The sequence below is a fragment of the Pholcus phalangioides genome, unplaced genomic scaffold (genome assembly GCF_987345545.1).
Source record: "Pholcus phalangioides strain wild (caught in Gottingen) unplaced genomic scaffold, Ppha-v1.0 ptg000015l_1, whole genome shotgun sequence".
NCBI classification, from domain to species: Eukaryota; Metazoa; Arthropoda; class Arachnida; order Araneae; family Pholcidae; genus Pholcus; species Pholcus phalangioides.
The window spans coordinates 116,801,720-116,821,272 of record NW_028301608.1 but is presented as its reverse complement, the minus strand read 5'-3'; the positions used below and the strand labels follow the sequence as shown (position 1 = coordinate 116,821,272).

Here is a 19,553-nt window from a genome sequence, read left to right as displayed (position 1 = left end):
CTTATCCGCGGCTCCCCAGAGCAGTTTAACATTTAACAAAGAATCTCTTTGATAATCCTTAGGGTTGCTCCGCGGTGCACTCGAAAAAAGTTTGGTGACTCACAGCTTGAGAATCCCTGGACTATGCTCAAATTGTATACAACAATATTTTTTCAAGGTCTCTAGGCTACAGTATCCTTAGACAGGTTTTACTGTACCACAAAAAAAAAACAACTAAAAATTAATATATATATGTAATAGGGGTGCCCGTAAAAAACATTACCTATACTCTGTTCGTTCTAACTTGGGTCCTGATGTAAATAAAAGCACGCGTGCGATGCCCAAAATGATTGGTTGAAGAACATTTCACCTTTTCTTACTGCGCAACACCGCCAAAAATATAGTCCTTTGTCGTTTGCAAAAATCCCCCCGTTGTTTGACCAGAGGGCCTTCGCTGGCAAACCAGGTGCCTCAAATACAAAAGGGACTTCGTGAAGATGAAATCCAGTTAAAATTTTCGAGAGTAAACGGTTAGATAGGCATTTCTAAACAGGTGGGGGAACCTCAGAAAAATTCCTTTGATGCTCGTAAGACGGCACTGCGTAGACCACGAATGTGTTGTTGTGAGAAATAAAAAAACAAATAACTGGAACTCTGCTTTAAAAAGCGATGAATATACATAGCGCATTTTTTTTATATTATTTTATTTCTTAAACATTCAACGGATTCTCAAAGTGTGTGTCGCGTTCGTGGCTCATCGCCAACCTTATTTGAGGTGCGTCGTAACGTGTTGGTGTATTGATGCTTGCTTATTCAGTTCTTTGAAAGTGGTCTCTTTTACATGAGGCCAGGTGTTCTTAAACTGTGAGCCTCGAACCTTTTTCAGGGGCGCCACGGAGCGATAACGCTGACAAAGGTTTTTCGAAAATACTTTTTTGTTAAAAAGCTCTAGGGAGCCGGCGGAGCTCGCGGATAAATATAGAATGGGGGAAAGGGCGTCTCGAGTGGAAAACATTTTGAGAACCCCCGTTAGGCTATTCTGGGCAGCCGCGGATAAACGATGACAAAGTCAAGGGGGCCACGGACGCCAAAAGTTTAAGAAACACTGTATTAATTGGACGTGTCATGAGTTAACAAACATAACGGTCATAACTTTTTGCAAGGAATGATTTCCCGATTCAGCTTAGTTTTAACACAAAATTATGCATTGTCAATAATATGTTATTGAAAACTGTAATTCCCTCTCTCATTTTCTGCATTTCAGAGTGCTATTGACTCAAGATTATAGGTTTTTCATTTCACCCAACTTTAGGAAAAACTTTTCCAGAACCCCATTTGTGTTTCATCTTGGGTTTTTTTTTAGGGCTCAAAAGCTGAGAGCAGATTTCCATCTTCTCTTATTTTGACACTGGTGACACATACACAAGCTAGTAGCTCTTGCGAAGGCACCTGCAGATAACGTGGCATTTCCAGGCACTCTAAATCTAGCCAAGTCTCCTATACATAAGGTGGTGTTTCTAAAAGCTCAAGCTCTACCTAAGGCGCCCAAAGAAAAAGCGATACTTCTTGGAGCTTGAATCCTAACCATTACTTCATAGGTTCACTGGGCTCTCTACAATAGGCTACCGAGCCTAATTTCTTCAGAAGGCGCCTTAGTCAAAGCTGTTGGTGGACCTTCAGAACAGAATGAGCATTTCGTGAACGCTATATCCTCAGAACTAAGGCACCTATATGAAAGGCATTTCTAGGAGCTCTACCGAGAACGATCAATAGCTGGGGAAAAGAAGTTACGGCAAGATTCTGTCCTTTAATAAAAATGGGAGCAGAGGCTGATCTGAACCTGCTTCCAGATAAAGAGCTTGAGAGCAATTTTCAAAAATGGTAATTGAAAACCCCCTCCCCACTTCCTTTTTTTTTGCTTCTCTTAAAGGACTAGTACAAACCCACAGAGTTGGAATTATATCTTTAGTCTATGTACAAACCCATTAACTGTGAAACTGTAAGTGGGGGAATGGCGCTGTATGCAATAATTGTTAAACGAAATAAGACATGAAGACATGGGTTTAAAATATTTAAGAGGAAGAAATATAAATGGAGATTTTTATTTTTCTCTCCCATCGCTTTAGTCAATGAAGGTAGAAAATGAAAAAAAAACATTTTCCCAATCAAGTTTTTTTCAAAGATCTAGTTATATGAGGGCAATGGGGGCCAATGTAGACAAAATTTTGTTTTTGGGAGCAATCGCTCCTTCGCCCCTACCACCCTCTGGCTACGCCACTGGGGGGAGGTACAACTGCCCCAGAGATTCATCGATTTCCAATTTTTATATTTTCTTCAAAATAAAATCCCTATTAAATTTGAAATTACCGCGTCAAAATTTCGACTTTAGTGTAACTACTGCTGCTACCTGTTGGCGACTTTGAGAAACTCCAATTCGAATTTTCATTCCCAAATTCAATTTTTGGTTAAGTTTTTTGTCACTAGATAGCAGCACGAGTACGATATTCCTGCCGTGACGTGAACACGTTTTGAATTTCTTCCAATAGACGGCAGCACAACCATTGCGATAATAATATGTAGGGGCAATAAATGTATTATAAATATTGATCTATAAATATAAAAAAACTATTTTTCCACAAAAATCTTCACGATGTTGATATTTTAAAATAAAAATGATCAAACGACTGAAAAAATGAGAACGTAAACTTTTTCGATTCAGTTGATTGGCAACACGCATCTGGGGACTAGCATTGGACGGTTGCTTGAAGGTTATACTGGAGAAACGGCCTTTTAATTACTTGCAGAATCAAGAGGTAAATTGATTATTCATTTTGATTGCGTGTATTTTATTATTTACATAATCATCGGGACATTGTACATAAACAAACACAACTAGGCGGGTGTGGCGCCCTGGGCGATGAAGTAGGGGGGGAGCGCCAAATTCACCCTTAAACCTTGCTGCTCCTACATTACACGCAGGGCCGCAACTAAAAACTTTGTCGCCGGAGGCAAGCGTGCATTTTTGCGACCCCGTGTAATGTAAAAGGAGCAGTTAAAAGGGTGGATTTCGCGCCCCTCCTAGTTCATCGCCCCGAGCACCAGGGCTGCAACAGTGAAGGGGGGGGGGGAAAGCAGACTCACGGCCCTGATAACACGGGGTGCCAAAAACGCATGCTTCCTCAGATGTCAAAGTATCTAGTTGCAGATCTGCAACCAAGGGCAGAACTTGTTGGGTGGGAGGGCTTCTTATAACTAGAGTCATAGATGCTAAAAACTCCTACTAATAAAGTATGAGTTTTGACGGACACCCCCTCTAAATTATTGGGGGAGGGGTAAAAACAGCTATAGTTTAATCTCAGGGTTCACAGCTGAGGGCCAAAGGGTTCCATTCGGCTCGTGAAAGGTGTTCTGGTAGAAAAGTATCGTTTTAACTACACTCTCGCTTAAGCAAAATGTTTTTGGGAGCTAAGCATTTTTCTCCCGAGAAAAGAAGTACAAAATTTTGTCTCTTGATTCTTATCAACGTTTTTGATGCAAAGGCTGACGTTCTGAAAAATTTTAGGTTTGTCAAACTCAAATGATTGCACATAGAAAATTTTAGGCGCTATTTCACCTATTTCTCGGTCACCTTGACCTGAGATGTGCATGCATTGAATTTTTTCAGATATTGTCCAACATCTTTAATGCTTGTATGTTCTTACTCATGTGTAATATAGTGGCAGAAAAATGTCTGAAGGACACGCTTCTAGCGGAATGAAATTCACGGGATGGAGGAAGTACATCAACACGTACACTATCAGAGGAAGGGCAAATGTAAGTCTTTTTTTGAAGGGACGTTCTTGCTGTACTTAATGTTTTGGATGTATAGGTATCTCTCACTATAATGCGATTGTGAAAACTCGATTTTAGAAATTGCAACCTGTAAAATTAGTTCTATAGTTTGATATTATTCCTGAAAACGGGTTTGCAACTTAGAGGTATGACATAATTAAAATGATGTAGATGAGTCAAATATGGAAGAAACGCCCAGATCCATCTCACCAATAAACATCTTTTGGTGGGACATCGACAGTGCATCAGCAGAATTTTAATCACAGAAAACTTTCTCAATGAATTTAGAATTGTAATACTTATGAGAGGTTTTCAGAATTCTCCAGTTTTGCGAATTTCCTATAGACTAAGAATGTTGGTTGTTGGCTGAATCTCGACTGCTTTCATTAAAAAAACAAATATCATGCTATTCAGAAAAGTATACACTCACTCACTAGAATGCAGTAGCGAGTAGCTCCAAACGAACTTGAATGTGATTGCAGCGTGGGTTAATGAATGGAGCATGGTCTTCAGTGGTTGCGCATTTTGGTTGAATGGTATTTACTATTCCTGATGTAACTACGGTCACCAATTTGAAAATTCTTATTGACAAGCGGCTTAGATTTTCTAAACATCATTCAGCAGTGGCCAAAAAAGGGAATAGAATACTTGGTTTCATTTTCAAAAACGTGTCTTCGTGTTCTACTAAAATCATTCTTCCGAGGCTTAGTTCATCGTGGACTGAGTATGCTGTAAGGTTTTGGAGACCATACATATAGAGGGACATAGACTTGGTTGAGGGGGTGCAGAGAAGAGCTACGAGTGCTCTTGTTGGCACGAGGCTTGAGCTATGAAGAAAGACTTGATTTCTTGATTATGTCAACATTGCAAGCTCGCAGGTGTTGGGGGGGGGGAGAATATATGATCGTAATGTTTAAAATTTTCAATGAGATGGATAGGATGGATGATGAGTTATTCATACACAGTCGATCAACTGGTTCAACAAGTGGGACACCAGTATCAATTGGTAAGAGACGATTCTAGGTAGGTATTGCAAGGAGTTTTTGCCTAATAGGGTTGTTAGTAAATGGAATAGCTTCCCCTCGGGGGTAGTAAATTCTAACGCAATGGCCACGTTTAAAAGAAGTATGATAGACATGTTGGGTAAATTGAGAAACTATTCATATTTAGATAAGACTACCATAATGTTTTTTACAGGCACCCCTATTACATATATATATTAATTTTTAGTTGTTTTTTTTGTTTGTGGTACAGTAAAACCTGTCTAAGGATACTGTAGCCTAGAGACCTTGAAAAAATATTGTTATATACAATTTGAGCATTTGCGCTATTTCTTTTGAGTAGGAATTCCACTAGTGGTTAAAAAAGTGGTTATAGGCAGTATCGTCTTTTATATAGGGTTGCTGTATTGGTTACATTTGACATCCATATTTTTCATGAGCATAATCTTTTCGGGTACCTCATAGGGCAATTTGCCCATTGTATTTATATTAGTTGGGGGGGGGGGCGCAGAAGTGAAGAGTATCAATTTACTCATGCATCCTAAATTGACGAGATTCATTTGCAAGTTCGAAGAATTGGTTCATTCAAAAAATTATTTTGCTTCTGGAAGTTTTATAGTTTATTTTTTCTGAACAAAACCCCTATTGTGCTACCTTACGAATGTTAATTTTTTAATTCACTTTATGAGATTTTTGGGGAACCTATTGATCACATGAAGTGAGGGACACCTGTGCAGTGCATCATTTTTTAATGAGATGGAAGGTCATGCCGTATGTATATCATTATTTTACAAATTTCAGCTTTGATAGTTTTGAAGGTGAATAAATGTCTCTTCTCTCTCCCCCGCATTAATAAACTCCTAATGTCTTTTTTCATTCAAAATCATTGCTCGTGGGATGCAATAGTGACACAACTAAAAAAGCAGGTTTTGAAATGAATGAAAAATTCAGTTTTCCCCGATGAAATAAACCAGAGAATGCAGCTGCGACATTTTTGCCATCTGATGGTAAAACAGTGAATTAGACCGACCATTATGCATGCCACTGTTGCTGCTGAGATGATTTTAAAATGTTGAAGTGTGTGCAATAACTCATCTCAAAAATAGTAATTTTTGAGCTATGTTGTGAGTGCAATATTATGGGTGTCAATGAGGACAAAAGGGACATGTGGTTTACCCTTAATCCATTGTGTAATGAACATTATAAAAATGATTCTTTTTTATTTCATTAAAATATTATTAAGGGCAATACCTGAGACAAATCAGATTTCTCTTCTTTTTCATTTGCAATATAAAATGCCCTACTGCATGAAACAATCGTGGACAACGTTGTCATTCAGATGTGTTTTCACTTCATATCATGAGAAAAATTTCTCTAACAGTTATCAGGATTTCAGTTTTTTTCATGCAAATTTTTTTTTGTGCATTTTTGAAGCTTCAGAAAGTGTTTCCACTTTCTTTCCTTGAAGCATTTTCACAATGTCCCAATCTGGTCATATTTCACCCTCTGGATTTACAGCATTTTGAAATAAAGCATTTTTGCCTTATTAAAATAAAGGCGAAACGCAAATAAAAACAAAACAATTCCTTTCCTCAGTTCTTGGTCAGTTTATTTCAAAATTCGCCCGATTCATAGTTATCAGCTGAAGGACTTTCTCAAGGAGATCTATGGCATATTAAGAAACATAATCCATACGGGACAAATCTATTCTAACTCATCACAATTGCTGAATTAAAAAATAAAAAAACTGTCCCTTTTAACTTATCACAAACCTGTGGCATGTGCTGGCCTTTTTTTTTGTCATAGCAGCCTACACAAGAGGGTTTTCCATAATATTTCAAGGCCACATTGGGAGAAGAAAAACTGTTTTACACTCGAAACAGCAATTTTAAGCTCAAAGAGGGACAAAAATTATACAGCTCTATTCTTTTTTTTTGGTGAATAAATTTTGAAATGTGTAATTTTTTTTTCAGATTACATTCATAACGTATGGCGTTCTGATGAGCGTGGGTCTGTTCATGTATCTCAAGCCGAAAAAAAAGGCAATTGAATCATAATTGCACTAATTATGAAAACCGAAAAATTTGTGTGTAGATATGTATCAGTATATTGTCAGAAGCTGTTTTCCATTAAAATTGTAGATCGTATGCACCATTGTATTTTAACTCTTTTCTAAAGGCTCGCATTTCTCTTCGAATCGTTCTTGTAGATGTACCGCGAGAGGTTTTTTCTCAGTCCAATACACCAAGGAAATACTTTTTCTGGATATTGTGCCAGATGACTTTTTCCACTTTGACATAATATCCAGGAAAGGTCTATTTCATTGATACTACAGTACATGTATCTCGTACAAATTCCCCTGTGGAATTGATAGGGCCAATTGGGATAAATGCACATTACAGAGTAAAAATGCATTAGATATGGGTGAATCGGGTGATGAGTTCCGAACAGTCAATTTGAAGTGCTGTTGAAACTTCGTGAATGAGAAATGTACATTTTTACTTGAGAATCACTTGAATTTGTCACCGTAGAAAACTTTGTTTTTGACATTTTTTGTTTATCTGCCGTTATTTTTTAACATTGAATTATACACACAAAATGTAAACTTTATATTTACCCATATTATCATTAGGCCGGGATTACATTGTAAAACTGCTTTTATAAAACTTTACAACCAATAAGCTGATTGGTTGCATTTGCCTGAATGTAATTAGTTTATTGATTGTATTTTTAAAACTTTGTTTATTAAACTTGAAAAATGCAACCAATAAGAGGATCAGTTAGGTGTGCTTAGTGTAATACTGGCCTTACGTTCGAGCAAATTCAACCCATAATCTTGCTGGTTGAATTTTTTACAAAACTTTTATAGTGTAATTCCAGCCTAAAATAAAGAAAATTTTCAAGTTGCTATGGCGACTGGGATTTGTCAAGCCTTGTTTAACGGCTATGACATATTTAGAGTAATACAGTAATTTGATGCATTATACATAAAACTCCAAAAAATAAATTCGAGTTAGATTCAAAATTTGTACTTCCAACATTTATTATTGCTAAAATTTATTACAAAAGAAAGAAAAAAACATAATACAAATGAGCTTCAACAAATTCCGATTAAACATGTAAGACTGGCAGAACATCAACCGTATTAAAATGTTCTCCATCGCTTGGTTCTTTTCTGGATTAATATAAATACTATAACTATACGATCAAAAAAATGTGCACATCATTCGGTATTTTCAGACTGCAAAAAAGATGACTGACAGATCTGGAATGTATGAGTAAGTACACCAACATGTTCACACGTGTAAAGACACTTTCAACTCGATTGAAAGTTCTAGATTAAATATTTACTCTTTTACCAAATTTTTTTGCACTTCAAATTCTATCCATCATTGAAAGCACATGCTCTGGATAAAACAAGTTTCATATTTAGTTTTAGAAAAACAAATGGTCACAACCACCTGCTACGATTTGTGTTCGAGAAAAAATTGTTTTCAGGAGATACATTGATAGGTTCGATACAATTAATAAATTTGTGCAGGGGTTTAAATAATGAAATCACTTTATGATCAATATACATTTTGATGTTTAGCTTACACGATTTCAGATTCAGGAATTTTCTGTTCATTTCACCATCTTAGAAATTTGTCTGTTTAAAAAAAATGGAATTTCTTTTCACTTTTAATTAAGAGCAAAACAAAAATCACTTTTTAGCAGCACACAGTATTTATATAACTTTTTTTTCCCCATGTGTGTATATATATATTTCATTTCTCAAAAGACAACATTTATTAATACTTTTACACATGTAACATGCAAAATAAGTCTCCGAGTAAGACTAGAATTTGTTCTACTACAAGTCCATATGATGAAGAGAAAAAAAAAATCCCATCTGCAGTCTGTGCTCTGAAAAATGCTGTAAAATATTTAAAAAAAAATTAGACTTTAAATAGTTATTAATTTGAATCATCACATTTAATATTTCCGTTGAAAACAAAATACAAGATTTCAAACACAATAAAACCCTTCTTTTATGGCCAAATATATAATAAGCTCTATATACACTGGTGAAATAAATTAAGAGAATTTGCATATTTTATCGAATTTCATGAAAAGAACTGAACGTAAAACCACTGCTTCTAGACAAAAATGCAAATCTTGTACGTCAAATACGTAAGCATACACGTGTGTGTGTGTAGGCGGAGCCAGTAGAGAAACAGGCTTTATAAGCTAAGACGCATTTCGTTCGCTAGCACACCTCGGCGAATTTCTTGGTGTTATTTTGCAGCAATCGGTTAATTTCAAATTGTAACAGTAAAAATGAGTAACCACCAACGCTTAGATGATGGAATGAGGTGGCAAATTGTGGGGAGGCTAGAAGCAGGCCAATCTCAAGTCCAGATTATGGAAACAGTTCCAGGATACCGGATCCATCGAGAGAAAGCCTGGACAAGGTCGTCCAAGAGCCATGACTGCCAGAGAAGATCGCTATTTGTCGATTATAGCGAGGCGTAACAGGAGTGCTACAGCTTCTCAGCTCCCTCGTGACTTGTATGCAGCCACAGGAACCCGTGTATCAAGGGTGACTGTTTCCAAAAGACTTCATGAGAGAGGATTGTTTGCAAGAACTGCTGTTTGCGTCCCACTCACTTCTACGGACAGGAGAATCCATTTATCATGGTGCAGAGAGATTGGAGTATGGATCAATGGGCGACCGTTCTCTTCACTGATGAAGAACTTCACTAGAACTACTGTACCAAGTCTGCAAATTCTCTTAATTTCTTACACCAGTGTATATATATTTTCAGAGCTAAAATAGGATTCCCTTTTTCCTCTACACTTGCCTCCCTCTTTTACAGAAGAATTTTTTTTCAAGAGTGGTTTTACTGTATTTTTGACATACCATTTCCCCGATAACAAGACCTGACCAAAAAATAATCCATAGCTTGATTTATCAGTATGCTCCCAATATAAGTCGTTTACCCCAAAAATAAGCCTCAGTCACAATCATCAGCCAAACAAATGTGTTTGTTATGTCTGTCGTTATACACAATGGGTGTGTGGAATTATAAAGTAATAATACTCTTGTATTTATATTCAAAATAAATTACAATACAAATTATTCATTATTTGTAAATACCCAAAATGGCAACTTTGGACAACAGATACACTCCCAGGGTATAGAAATTGAAAGGAATGGCTGCTATCTCTTGATATTGTTACAAATAAATTATCAAAGGACTGTTTTTCATGCAGAAATTAATGAATGTATTGAAAATAGAATGGGGAGAAATGAGTTTGGCAACTTCATCAAGCCAACCTTGTAAAACGTCTAAGTCATGATGAATTCACTAATAAAGCTCAGCCTTCACCAATACATTATGATGAGCAGGCTCATTTTAGGAGAGCACTGCTGTTGAGAAATTTGACGCCAATGATTCTACAGTAAGTAAAATCACAAAAATTTCAAACATGAATTCATGGATTTTGGGGAAAAAAACGAAAAGACATCTCAAAATAAGCCTTAATACAAGACCAACTCTTATTTTCAGGGAAACACAGTACAGTGAGAAACCTAAGACGGAAACCTGTCTTGAACAGAATAGAAAAATAGTACAATGTATAATAGTGTATAATGGATAACTGGTGTTTTTTAAAGTTAAGAGATACTTCTCGGAGACGAAAACTGTCTAATGCAGATACAAACAGCATATTCGGTCTATTTTTAGATGAGAAACATCTGCTGAAACAAAGAATTTTTGGCCAAGTAGTTAAGTCGTCCTGATCCTTTTTTGTTTTAGGGAACTCTTACTTCTTGGAAAACAATGAATGATTATTCATTATCTAAACTGGAAGTAAGGGAATTGGGCTACTATTCAAAATTTAGCAAAAGCCTGTTTAGCACTTCATTTATGATGGAAATGGTGGCTTTTGTTAGAAAACACCATTAAAAATGCTCAGGTAATTTCCATTTAAACTACACTCATGTGCATAAATTAAAGATAATTCAGAATCACATGGAAATCGAAATCTAAAGTAAAAATTTCACCTGTAGAATTATCACACACATCTGCAAGAATGATATGAAAATTTCAGGAAGCCACCAGATGATGCCGATAGTACGTCACAATGACGAGAGTGTAAGAGGGGGGGGGGGGTATATAAGGAATGGTGGCAAAGAAGTAAAATTGTTCACAAGAGTTCTGTAAAGCACTCAGTGCCATAAGCGAATAGTTATGACACAGAGGACGCATGTGGATGATTTTTTACGTGGTAGAATTATCGGCCGCCTGGAATGTGGGCATACTCAGATGGAAGTATCCGAGGAACCTGGAATTGCCCAAAGTGTCATCTCTAGGCTTTGCCAACGATTCCAAGATAACGGAAATGTCAGTAGACGTTACAGTACAGGTCGCCCCCGAGTTACAACGCCGAATGAAGACCGGTATTTGGCAGTAACTGCCAAAAGAAGCAGACTGAGCACAGCATCCGACCTGTCTCGTCAGCTATCTGCAGCCACGGGTACCACAGTTTCAAGGCAAACTGTGTACAGACGTTTGGGAGATATTGGTCTATATGCTCGCAGGCCTGTCAGATGTGTTCCGCTCACGGCAACTCACTGTCTGCAGCAATTAGCCTGGAGTAGAGAACATGCAATGTGGACATCGTCACAGTAGGCTTGCGTGATGTTTTCCGACGAGTCCAGGTTTAGCTTGCAATCTGATTCACGTCGGACTTTCATATGGAGAACGCCAGGTACCCATTACCACCAAGACAACATCATTGAACGACACCGTTATGGTGGTGCAGCATTGCTCGTTTGGGGTGGAATTATACTGGGTTATGTTCAAACCAGAATCATGAAAGCCCAAATTTATCGGGACATCATTCTGGAACAACATGTACGTTTGTTTAGGGGTGCCATGGGTGCAGAATTTGTGTTTATGGATGACAACGCCCGTCCTCACGAGCAAACATCGTAAACGAATGCCTTGAATCTGAGGATATAACCCGTATGGAATGGCCAGCATTCTCACCTGACTTGAATCCGATAGAGCATGTGTGGGACATGCTTGGCGGACGAGTTGCAGCCCGTCAACCACCTCCTACATGTGTACCGGAACTTCGGAGAGCATTGCTTGCTGAGTGGAATGATCTTCCCCAAGATCAGATCGATAATTTGATAGTCAGCATGCCTAGGCGTTGTACGGACTGTATTTCATCGCATGGGAGACATACAATGTATTAACCATCATACCAACCATGTAATAGTAAGAGTTTTTGTAAAGGAGATATTTTTTACAATTGCTCCAGGGAGCAAAAATCATAGTTTTTATGAATGGTATCATACATACACCATCGTTTTTGTTCTTCATCTTTTGTTTAATAAATGGGCTTTATGAATAAGTAACGTTTGTTTTGTTTCTGAACCTTTATTTGCCTGGAGCTGGCATTATCCTCAATTTATGGACACGAGTGTAGTTCGGAAGAGAAATGAGGGAGACTTGAATTATATTGCTTACAATTTAGCTATGCTGTGTTTTTGCATTTCATTCAGCGTAGAGATGGCGACCACTACAAGAAACACGTACAGTATTTGATTTAAAACAAAAATGGGGGTCATAGAGACAACAGAAAAGCAAAATTTAAAAGTTACAGAGAGATGTAGAATCTTTCTTTCATAAACGTTATTGGTTGTTGATCTCACTGTCACTATTTTTAAGTAGGTATACAATTTCTCACACCCCAAAAAAAAAAAAAATAAGCACGCGCACACACACATATATATAAATAATTTCACAATTTATAAAAATGGAACATATATATGTATTTCTACGTATAGAGAAACGTTCTTGATGTACCCCCCGTTTTCAGATTCTTGGAATGTGCTTGAGAACGGTGGTGTAAATATAGGTCATGCTGTCTGTGTGTGTGGGAGCGTAGAGAAGAAACCCATATACTCGCACCAGTGGAGGTTTGTCTTTTGCAAAGGGTGGCAGCAGCTCTTATCTGCTCTCACCAATTTAAATAAATCCACATTTTTCTTAATGTTATAGAATTGCTACTGGGTCTACGTGTCATCATCTTAATTTAAATACTACACATTTAAATACCACAAATATATATATATAATATTTATTCTTGACAAAAGTGTTTGTTCTATTGCTCTATTCAAAAGAACGTTTTATACTGAAGTTTAACTATTAGTGCATTAAACATGAAATTTCAAATGTGTCTGTTTAATATTTGTTGGTTTACAGCAGTTAGGGCGATATTCTCAGAACTGAAATTTCACAAAACGACAGAAATAAATTGCTGCATATATTTTTGTGTGTGTGCGTGCACCTTTATAAAATGGAAACCTGTCTAGCACAAAAAATAATTTCAGTCTCTTGACATTCCGTTTTATACAGATTTAACTGTATTATCATCATATCCTTATCTCAAATGATGCAAGAAAACATAAGCAATGTGGATGTAAGTCCCTTTGACTTGAAATTAGTCGTACACAGTGAGAACTATGCCAATGTTCAACTGCTCGTTCGTGGATTACCACTGGTCAGCAAAACATTTCAACCAATTCATATAGACTGTACAGAATTTTAGATTTATTTTAAATATTACACCACATGTCTCTATGCTAGATTTTATTTCTGTCTTAGCCACAAGAAAGTCCTCAAATTATTTCTCCCATTTACCTATTTTTTTGTGAGTATGCAAATTACTTCCCCCTATTTCTGCCCATCTGCAGAATTGTTCAAATGCTTTCAATGTTCCCTCCCTAACTGTAAAATGATTTAACACTGATCTATGCAATTTAGATAACAATGTGATAAAGTGATTACGCCTGATTAGATGCAACAATAATTAATTGGGAAGGAAATAAAATATAGATTTTACATATCTTTCAACCTCTTTTACAAGTCTTAACAACCATGAACTTGACTGTATTTTATGAACTACTCATTAAAAATATACAGTGAAACGTAGGACCATCTTAAGAGTACCATGTGTCCCCCCCCCCACTCCAGGTCAGGTCAAGTGATTTTCCAGAGGCCCTATCTGGCAAATTTGCAAGCTCACTCTCAAAAATTTCGAGATCTCATTTTTGTGAGGCGACCAGGTAGGCCCATGCATTAAGACAGTACTGTTGAAACACTTATGCAAGGATACTCAATGATCCAGAGAAATGCATCATTATAAAAGAGTTATCGTAATAGATGGAATATATTAACAATATGAAAAATGCATCTGGACCATAGAAACATCAATTTGACAAAAGAAATTAAAAATTTGTTTCTGGTGTAAATTTACTATTTAACAGCCATGTCTCCATATCTTGTGTCTGAATCAAGGCTGGAAAAATCTATTATACCACCACGTGCTCGACACTAGTATATAAAACACTGATTGGGACATATTTTTATTATAGGCACACCTATTAAAAGATCTAATCAGTTTTGTTATACAAAGTTAATTTGTAAGCTTTAAATGGGAAATTTTAATCTGATTGATTGAGCAGATTAACTCAACTAAAGTTTGTGACAGTAATTAGCGAAACCCTCTGGCAAAAATAATATTTTTATCATAGTAAGAACATTTATACCGTATGAATTTTAGGATTAACTGGTAAGCTCGAATTAATTAGAAAATGTGGAACAAATTATTTCGAACATATGAGTTTGAAATAATGTACATGTTTGAAATAATTTCTTTGTCTTGTTACCTTCGTCTAAACTTTTGATCCAGGCTGACGACTGTCCCTCGGGTAGAATTCTTCTAGAGTACTGTGAGGTATTCGCTTCAGCAATTCTTTGGGGAAAATTCTGAGAAGCTGCCATCCAATATCAAGAGAATCAAAGACTGTGCGATTCTCATAATTTCCTAAGAGAATGGCAAAGTAAAAATGTATTGAATACTAACGATAGCATACATACCATTGATCTAAAACATAGTCTCCCAAAATTTTTCTTCCATCGCCCCCTTCATCAGAAATTTTTTCCTCTCATCGCCCCCCAGTGCAATCTAACCCATAGAACCCTATGTTAAATGAGTAGGTTCTATCGCCCCTTGGACCATTCCATCGCCCACCAGGGGGCAATATTGCCCATTTTGGGAAACACTGATCTAAAATATAACTGTACGATAGCATTTGTTGTTGTTGTTATTGTTTTATGTATGTATGTATGTATGTATATATAAGGGACGTGTGAAAGCACCAGCCTACTGAAGAAGCGAATTTTAATGAAAATAATAATAAAGCAACAAAAAACAAATGAGATTCATCAAGTATACCCAGAAAACTTCCCCATGGGGGTCCCCAGATTCAATTCGCTGAATTTCAGTGGGGCCCCACACTGGATATATCTTGGGCTACCGATGTGTTGCAAATTTTACAATGTTAAACCACAAAAATCAATGAGATACATTCAGGGGCACCGAATTACAACCTGCCAACATTTCCATGAAGCCCTGACCTGCAAGCTTGTCGGACACCCCCCTGTGAGAATTTTTCATTTTTATCAATTTTACAACGAATAAAATCCAGGGCCCCACATCCAGTAGCAGGGACACAATACGCAGATTTTTAGTGGGGCCCCAGACTGGCTATATCTCGGGTTTCGGCTGTGGCAAATTCTACAACAGAAAAGAATGAGATTCATCCAGGACCCCCAAAATGAAACCTGTAAACATAGGGCCCCCGACTTGGAAGCTTGTCGGTCATCCCCCGGAGCGAGTGCCATGAAAAATTTTCATTTGTATTCGTTTTAATAACGAATAAAATCCAGGGCCCCAAAATGAAACCTGTAAACATGGGGCCCCCGACTTGGAAGCTTGTCGGTCATCCCCCGGAGCGAGTGCCATGAAAAATTTCCATTTGTATTCGTTTTACCAACGAATAAAATCCAGGGCCCCCAACCATTTACCCGGGACACCAACTCGCATACTTTTGGTGGGGCCCCAGACTGGCTTTATCTCGGGCTTCCGCTGTTGCGAATTCTACAACAGAAAACAATGAGATTCATCCAGGACCCCCAAAATGAAACCTGTAAACATAGGGCCCCCGACTTGGAAGCTTGTCGGTCATCCCCCGGTGCGAGTGCCATGAAAAATTTTCATTTGTATTCGTTTTACCAACGAATAAAATCCAGGGCCCCAAAATGAAACCTGTAAACATGGGGCCCCCGACTTGGAAGCTTGTCGGTCATCCCCCGGAGCGAGTGCCATGAAAAATTTCCATTTGTATTCGTTTTACCAACGAATAAAATCCAGGGCCCCAACCATTTACCCGGGACACCAATTCGCATACTTTTGGTGGGGCCCCAGACTGGCTTTATCTCGGGCTTCCGCTGTTGCGAATTCTACAACAGAAAAGAATGAGATTCGACCAGGGCCCCAAAATGAAACCTGTAAACATGGGGCCCCCGACTTGGAAGCTTGTCGGTCATCCCCTGGTGCGAGTGCTATGAAAAATTTTCATTTGTATTCGTTTTACCAACGAATAAAATCCAGGGCCCCAAAATGAAACCTGTAAACATAGGAGCCCCGACTTGGAAGCTAGTTGATCATCCCCCGGAGCGAGTGCCATGAAAAATTTCCATTTGTATTCGTTTTACCAACGAATAAAATCCAGGGCCCCCAACCAATTACCCGGGACACCAATTCGCATACTTTTGGTGGGGCCCCAGACTGGCTTTATCTCGGGCTTCAGCTGTTGCAAATTCTACAACAGAAAACAATGAGATTCATCCAGGACCCCCAAAATGAAACCTGTAAACATAGGGCCCCCGACTTGGAAGCTAGTTGATCATCCCCCGGAGCGAGTGCCATGAAAAATTTCCATTTGTATTCGTTTTACCAACGAATAAAATCCAGGGCCCCCAACCAATTACCCGGGACACCAATTCGCATACTTTTGGTGGGGCCCCAGACTGGCTTTATCTCGGGCTTCAGCTGTTGCAAATTCTACAACAGAAAACAATGAGATTCATCCAGGACCCCCAAAATGAAACCTGTAAACATAGGGCCCCCGACTTGGAAGCTTGTCGGTCATCCCCCGGAGCGAGTGCCATGAAAAATTTCCATTTGTATTCGTTTTACCAATGAATAAAATCCAGGGCCCCCAACCAATTACCCGGGACACCAATTCGCATACTTTTGGTGGGGCCCCAGACTGGCTTTATCTCGGGCTTCGGCTGTTGCGAATTCTACAACAAAAAAGAATGAGATTCGTCCAGGGCCCCAAAATGAAACCTGTAAACATAGGGCCCCCGACTTGGAAGCTTGTCGGTCATCCCCCGGTGCGAGTGCCATGAAAAATTTTCATTTGTATTCGTTTTACCAACGAATAAAATCCAGGGCCCCCAAAATGAAACCTGTAAACATGGGGCCCCCGACTTGGAAGCTTGTCGGTCATCCCCCGGAGCGAGTGCCATGAAAAATTTTCATTTGTATTCGTTTTACCAACGAATAAAATCCAGGGCCCCAAAATGAAACCTGTAAACATGGGGCCCCCGACTTGGAAGCTTGTCGGTCATCCCCCGGAGCGAGTGCCATGAAAAATTTTCATTTGTATTCGTTTTACCAACGAATAAAATCCAGGGCCCCAAAATGAAACCTGTAAACATGGGACCCCGACTTGGAAGCTTGTCGGTCATCCCCCGGAGCGAGTGCCATGGAAAATTTCCATTTGTATTCGTTTTACCAATGAATAAAATCCAGGGCCCCCAACCAATTACCCGGGACACCAATTCGCATACTTTTGGTGGGGCCCCAGACTGGCTTTATCTCGGGCTTCGGCTGTTGCAAATTCTACAACAGAAAAGAATGAGATTCATCCAGGACCCCAAAATGAAACCTGTAAACATAGGGCCCCCGACTTGGAAGCTTGTCGGTCATCCCCCGGAGCGAGTGCCATGAAAAATTTTCATTTGTATTCGTTTTAATAACGAATAAAATCCAGGGCCCCCAAAATGAAACCTGTAAACATGGGGCCCCCGACTTGGAAGCTTGTCAGTCATCCCCCGGAGCGAGTGCCATGAAAAATTTCCATTTGTATTCGTTTTACCAACGAATAAAATCCAGGGCCCCCAACCATTTACCCGGGACACCAATTCGCATACTTTTGGTGGGGCCCCAGACTGGCTTTATCTCGGGCTTCCGCTGTTGCGAATTCTACAACAGAAAAGAATGAGATTCGTCCAGGATGAAACCTGTAAACATGGGGCCCCCGACTTGGAAGCTTGTCGGTCATCCCCCGGTGCGAGTGCTATGAAAAATTTTCATTTGTATTCGTTTTACCAACGAATAAAATCCAGGGCCCCCAAAATGAAACCTGTAAACATAGGGCCCCCGACTTGGAAGCTTGTCGGTCATCCCCCGGAGCGAGTGCCATGAAAAATTTTCATTTGTATTCGTTTTACCAACGAATAAAATCCAGGGCCCCAAAATGAAACCTGTAAACATAGGGCCCCCGACTTGGAAGCTTGTCGGTCATCCCCCGGAGCGAGTGCCATGAAAAATTTTCATTTGTATTCGTTTTACCAACGAATAAAATCCAGGACCCCCCAACCAATTACCCGGGACACCAATTCGCATACTTTTGGTGGGGCCCCAGACTGGATACATCTTTTGCTTCCGCTATCGAAATTTTTCAACGTTAAAGCAGCAAGAAAACAATGAAATCCATCAAGGGCCCCTGGAAATGAAAACTTTTTACTTATATGTGAAATCTTCCCCGGGTACCCCGACCCTGTGTTGGGAGCACTGCTGTTGTGTGTGTATATTATACATATATACCTCTCGGCATGGACCTCCTCCCCCCCCCCCCCACAAAGGAAGGGCTGACAGGGGCCACAACGATTCTTATCACTTTTTGATTTTTCACACTATAAATTAATCACAGAGGGGCCCCTGAAAAGCTGGTTTGGGGGCTCGAAATCTAAATTCCAGCCTAAGGGCTCTGCTGTAGGATGTAGGAGCCTCTTGGTACATGCACATAACATGGTCCCGATGGGTCAAATGGGTCCCGATATGTGAATATCGACCCAATATCGATATATGATATATGAATATATGAATATGAATGTACGATATATGAATGTGAATATCGATATATGAATCGAACCCACTTCCGTAACAGATTTCCGTCACTCAAAAATTTCACCCACTTCCGTCACTCAGTTGCTTAGCAACAGGCCCTTTTCGAGTTTGTTTGTGATTTTATATTATAGAAATATATATATATATATATATATATATAACATATATATATATATATAAATAAAACATATATATATATATATATATGGCACTTTCGATTACCTTGAGTGATAAACGTCTTTTCGAATTTGCCAAGGAATTCCAGGTACAGAAAATCTTCAGAAGTCAATGCTTCTTCACCAACGACAGCTTTTATGGCTTGAACATCTTTTCCTATAGCATAGCAGGCATACTAAACAATAATAATTAAAAAACAAGTAAATGAATTGACATAGACAAACATCCTCTTGACACATGAAATATACAAGATTATGCATGCTGATGCTACGAATGTGAAAATGAGTTACTTTCACATGTATTGCATAATGCGTTAGATTAAAAAAAAAGCAAGAAATCCCTCACCAGCTGATTGGAGACATCAGAATGATCTTTCCTCGTCATTCCAGGTCCAATAGCAGATTTCATAAGTCGAGACAATGAAGGCAGCACATTAATTGGAGGATAGATCTAGCAAAAATT

General features: G+C 38.6%; 2 protein-coding genes across 2 annotated transcripts in view; one reads left to right on the top strand and one right to left on the bottom strand.

Annotated features, from left to right (window-relative positions):
• Positions 1-2,657: 2,657 nt before the first annotated feature.
• Positions 2,658-6,958, top strand: Neb-cGP (ATP synthase membrane subunit K, mitochondrial). The gene is made up of 3 exons (XM_089245282.1): positions 2,658-2,792; positions 3,696-3,792; positions 6,785-6,958. The coding sequence occupies exons 2-3, from the start codon at positions 3,706-3,708 to the stop codon at positions 6,866-6,868; spliced, it is 171 nt and encodes a 56-aa protein (XP_089101408.1). The 5' UTR covers positions 2,658-2,792; positions 3,696-3,705; the 3' UTR covers positions 6,869-6,958.
• Positions 6,959-7,829: 871 nt separating this feature from the next.
• Positions 7,830-19,553, bottom strand: part of Vha55 (V-type proton ATPase subunit Vha55) — a 29,441-nt gene continuing 17,717 nt past the window's right edge. Inside the window, exons 12-15 of the mRNA XM_089245280.1 lie at positions 19,437-19,541; positions 19,137-19,266; positions 14,539-14,696; positions 7,830-8,727 (exon numbers count right to left, since the gene is read on the bottom strand). Of these exons, the coding sequence (XP_089101406.1) occupies positions 14,545-14,696; positions 19,137-19,266; positions 19,437-19,541 (387 nt within the window). The 3' untranslated portion in view covers positions 7,830-8,727; positions 14,539-14,544. The remainder of the gene's footprint in view (positions 8,728-14,538; positions 14,697-19,136; positions 19,267-19,436; positions 19,542-19,553) is intronic.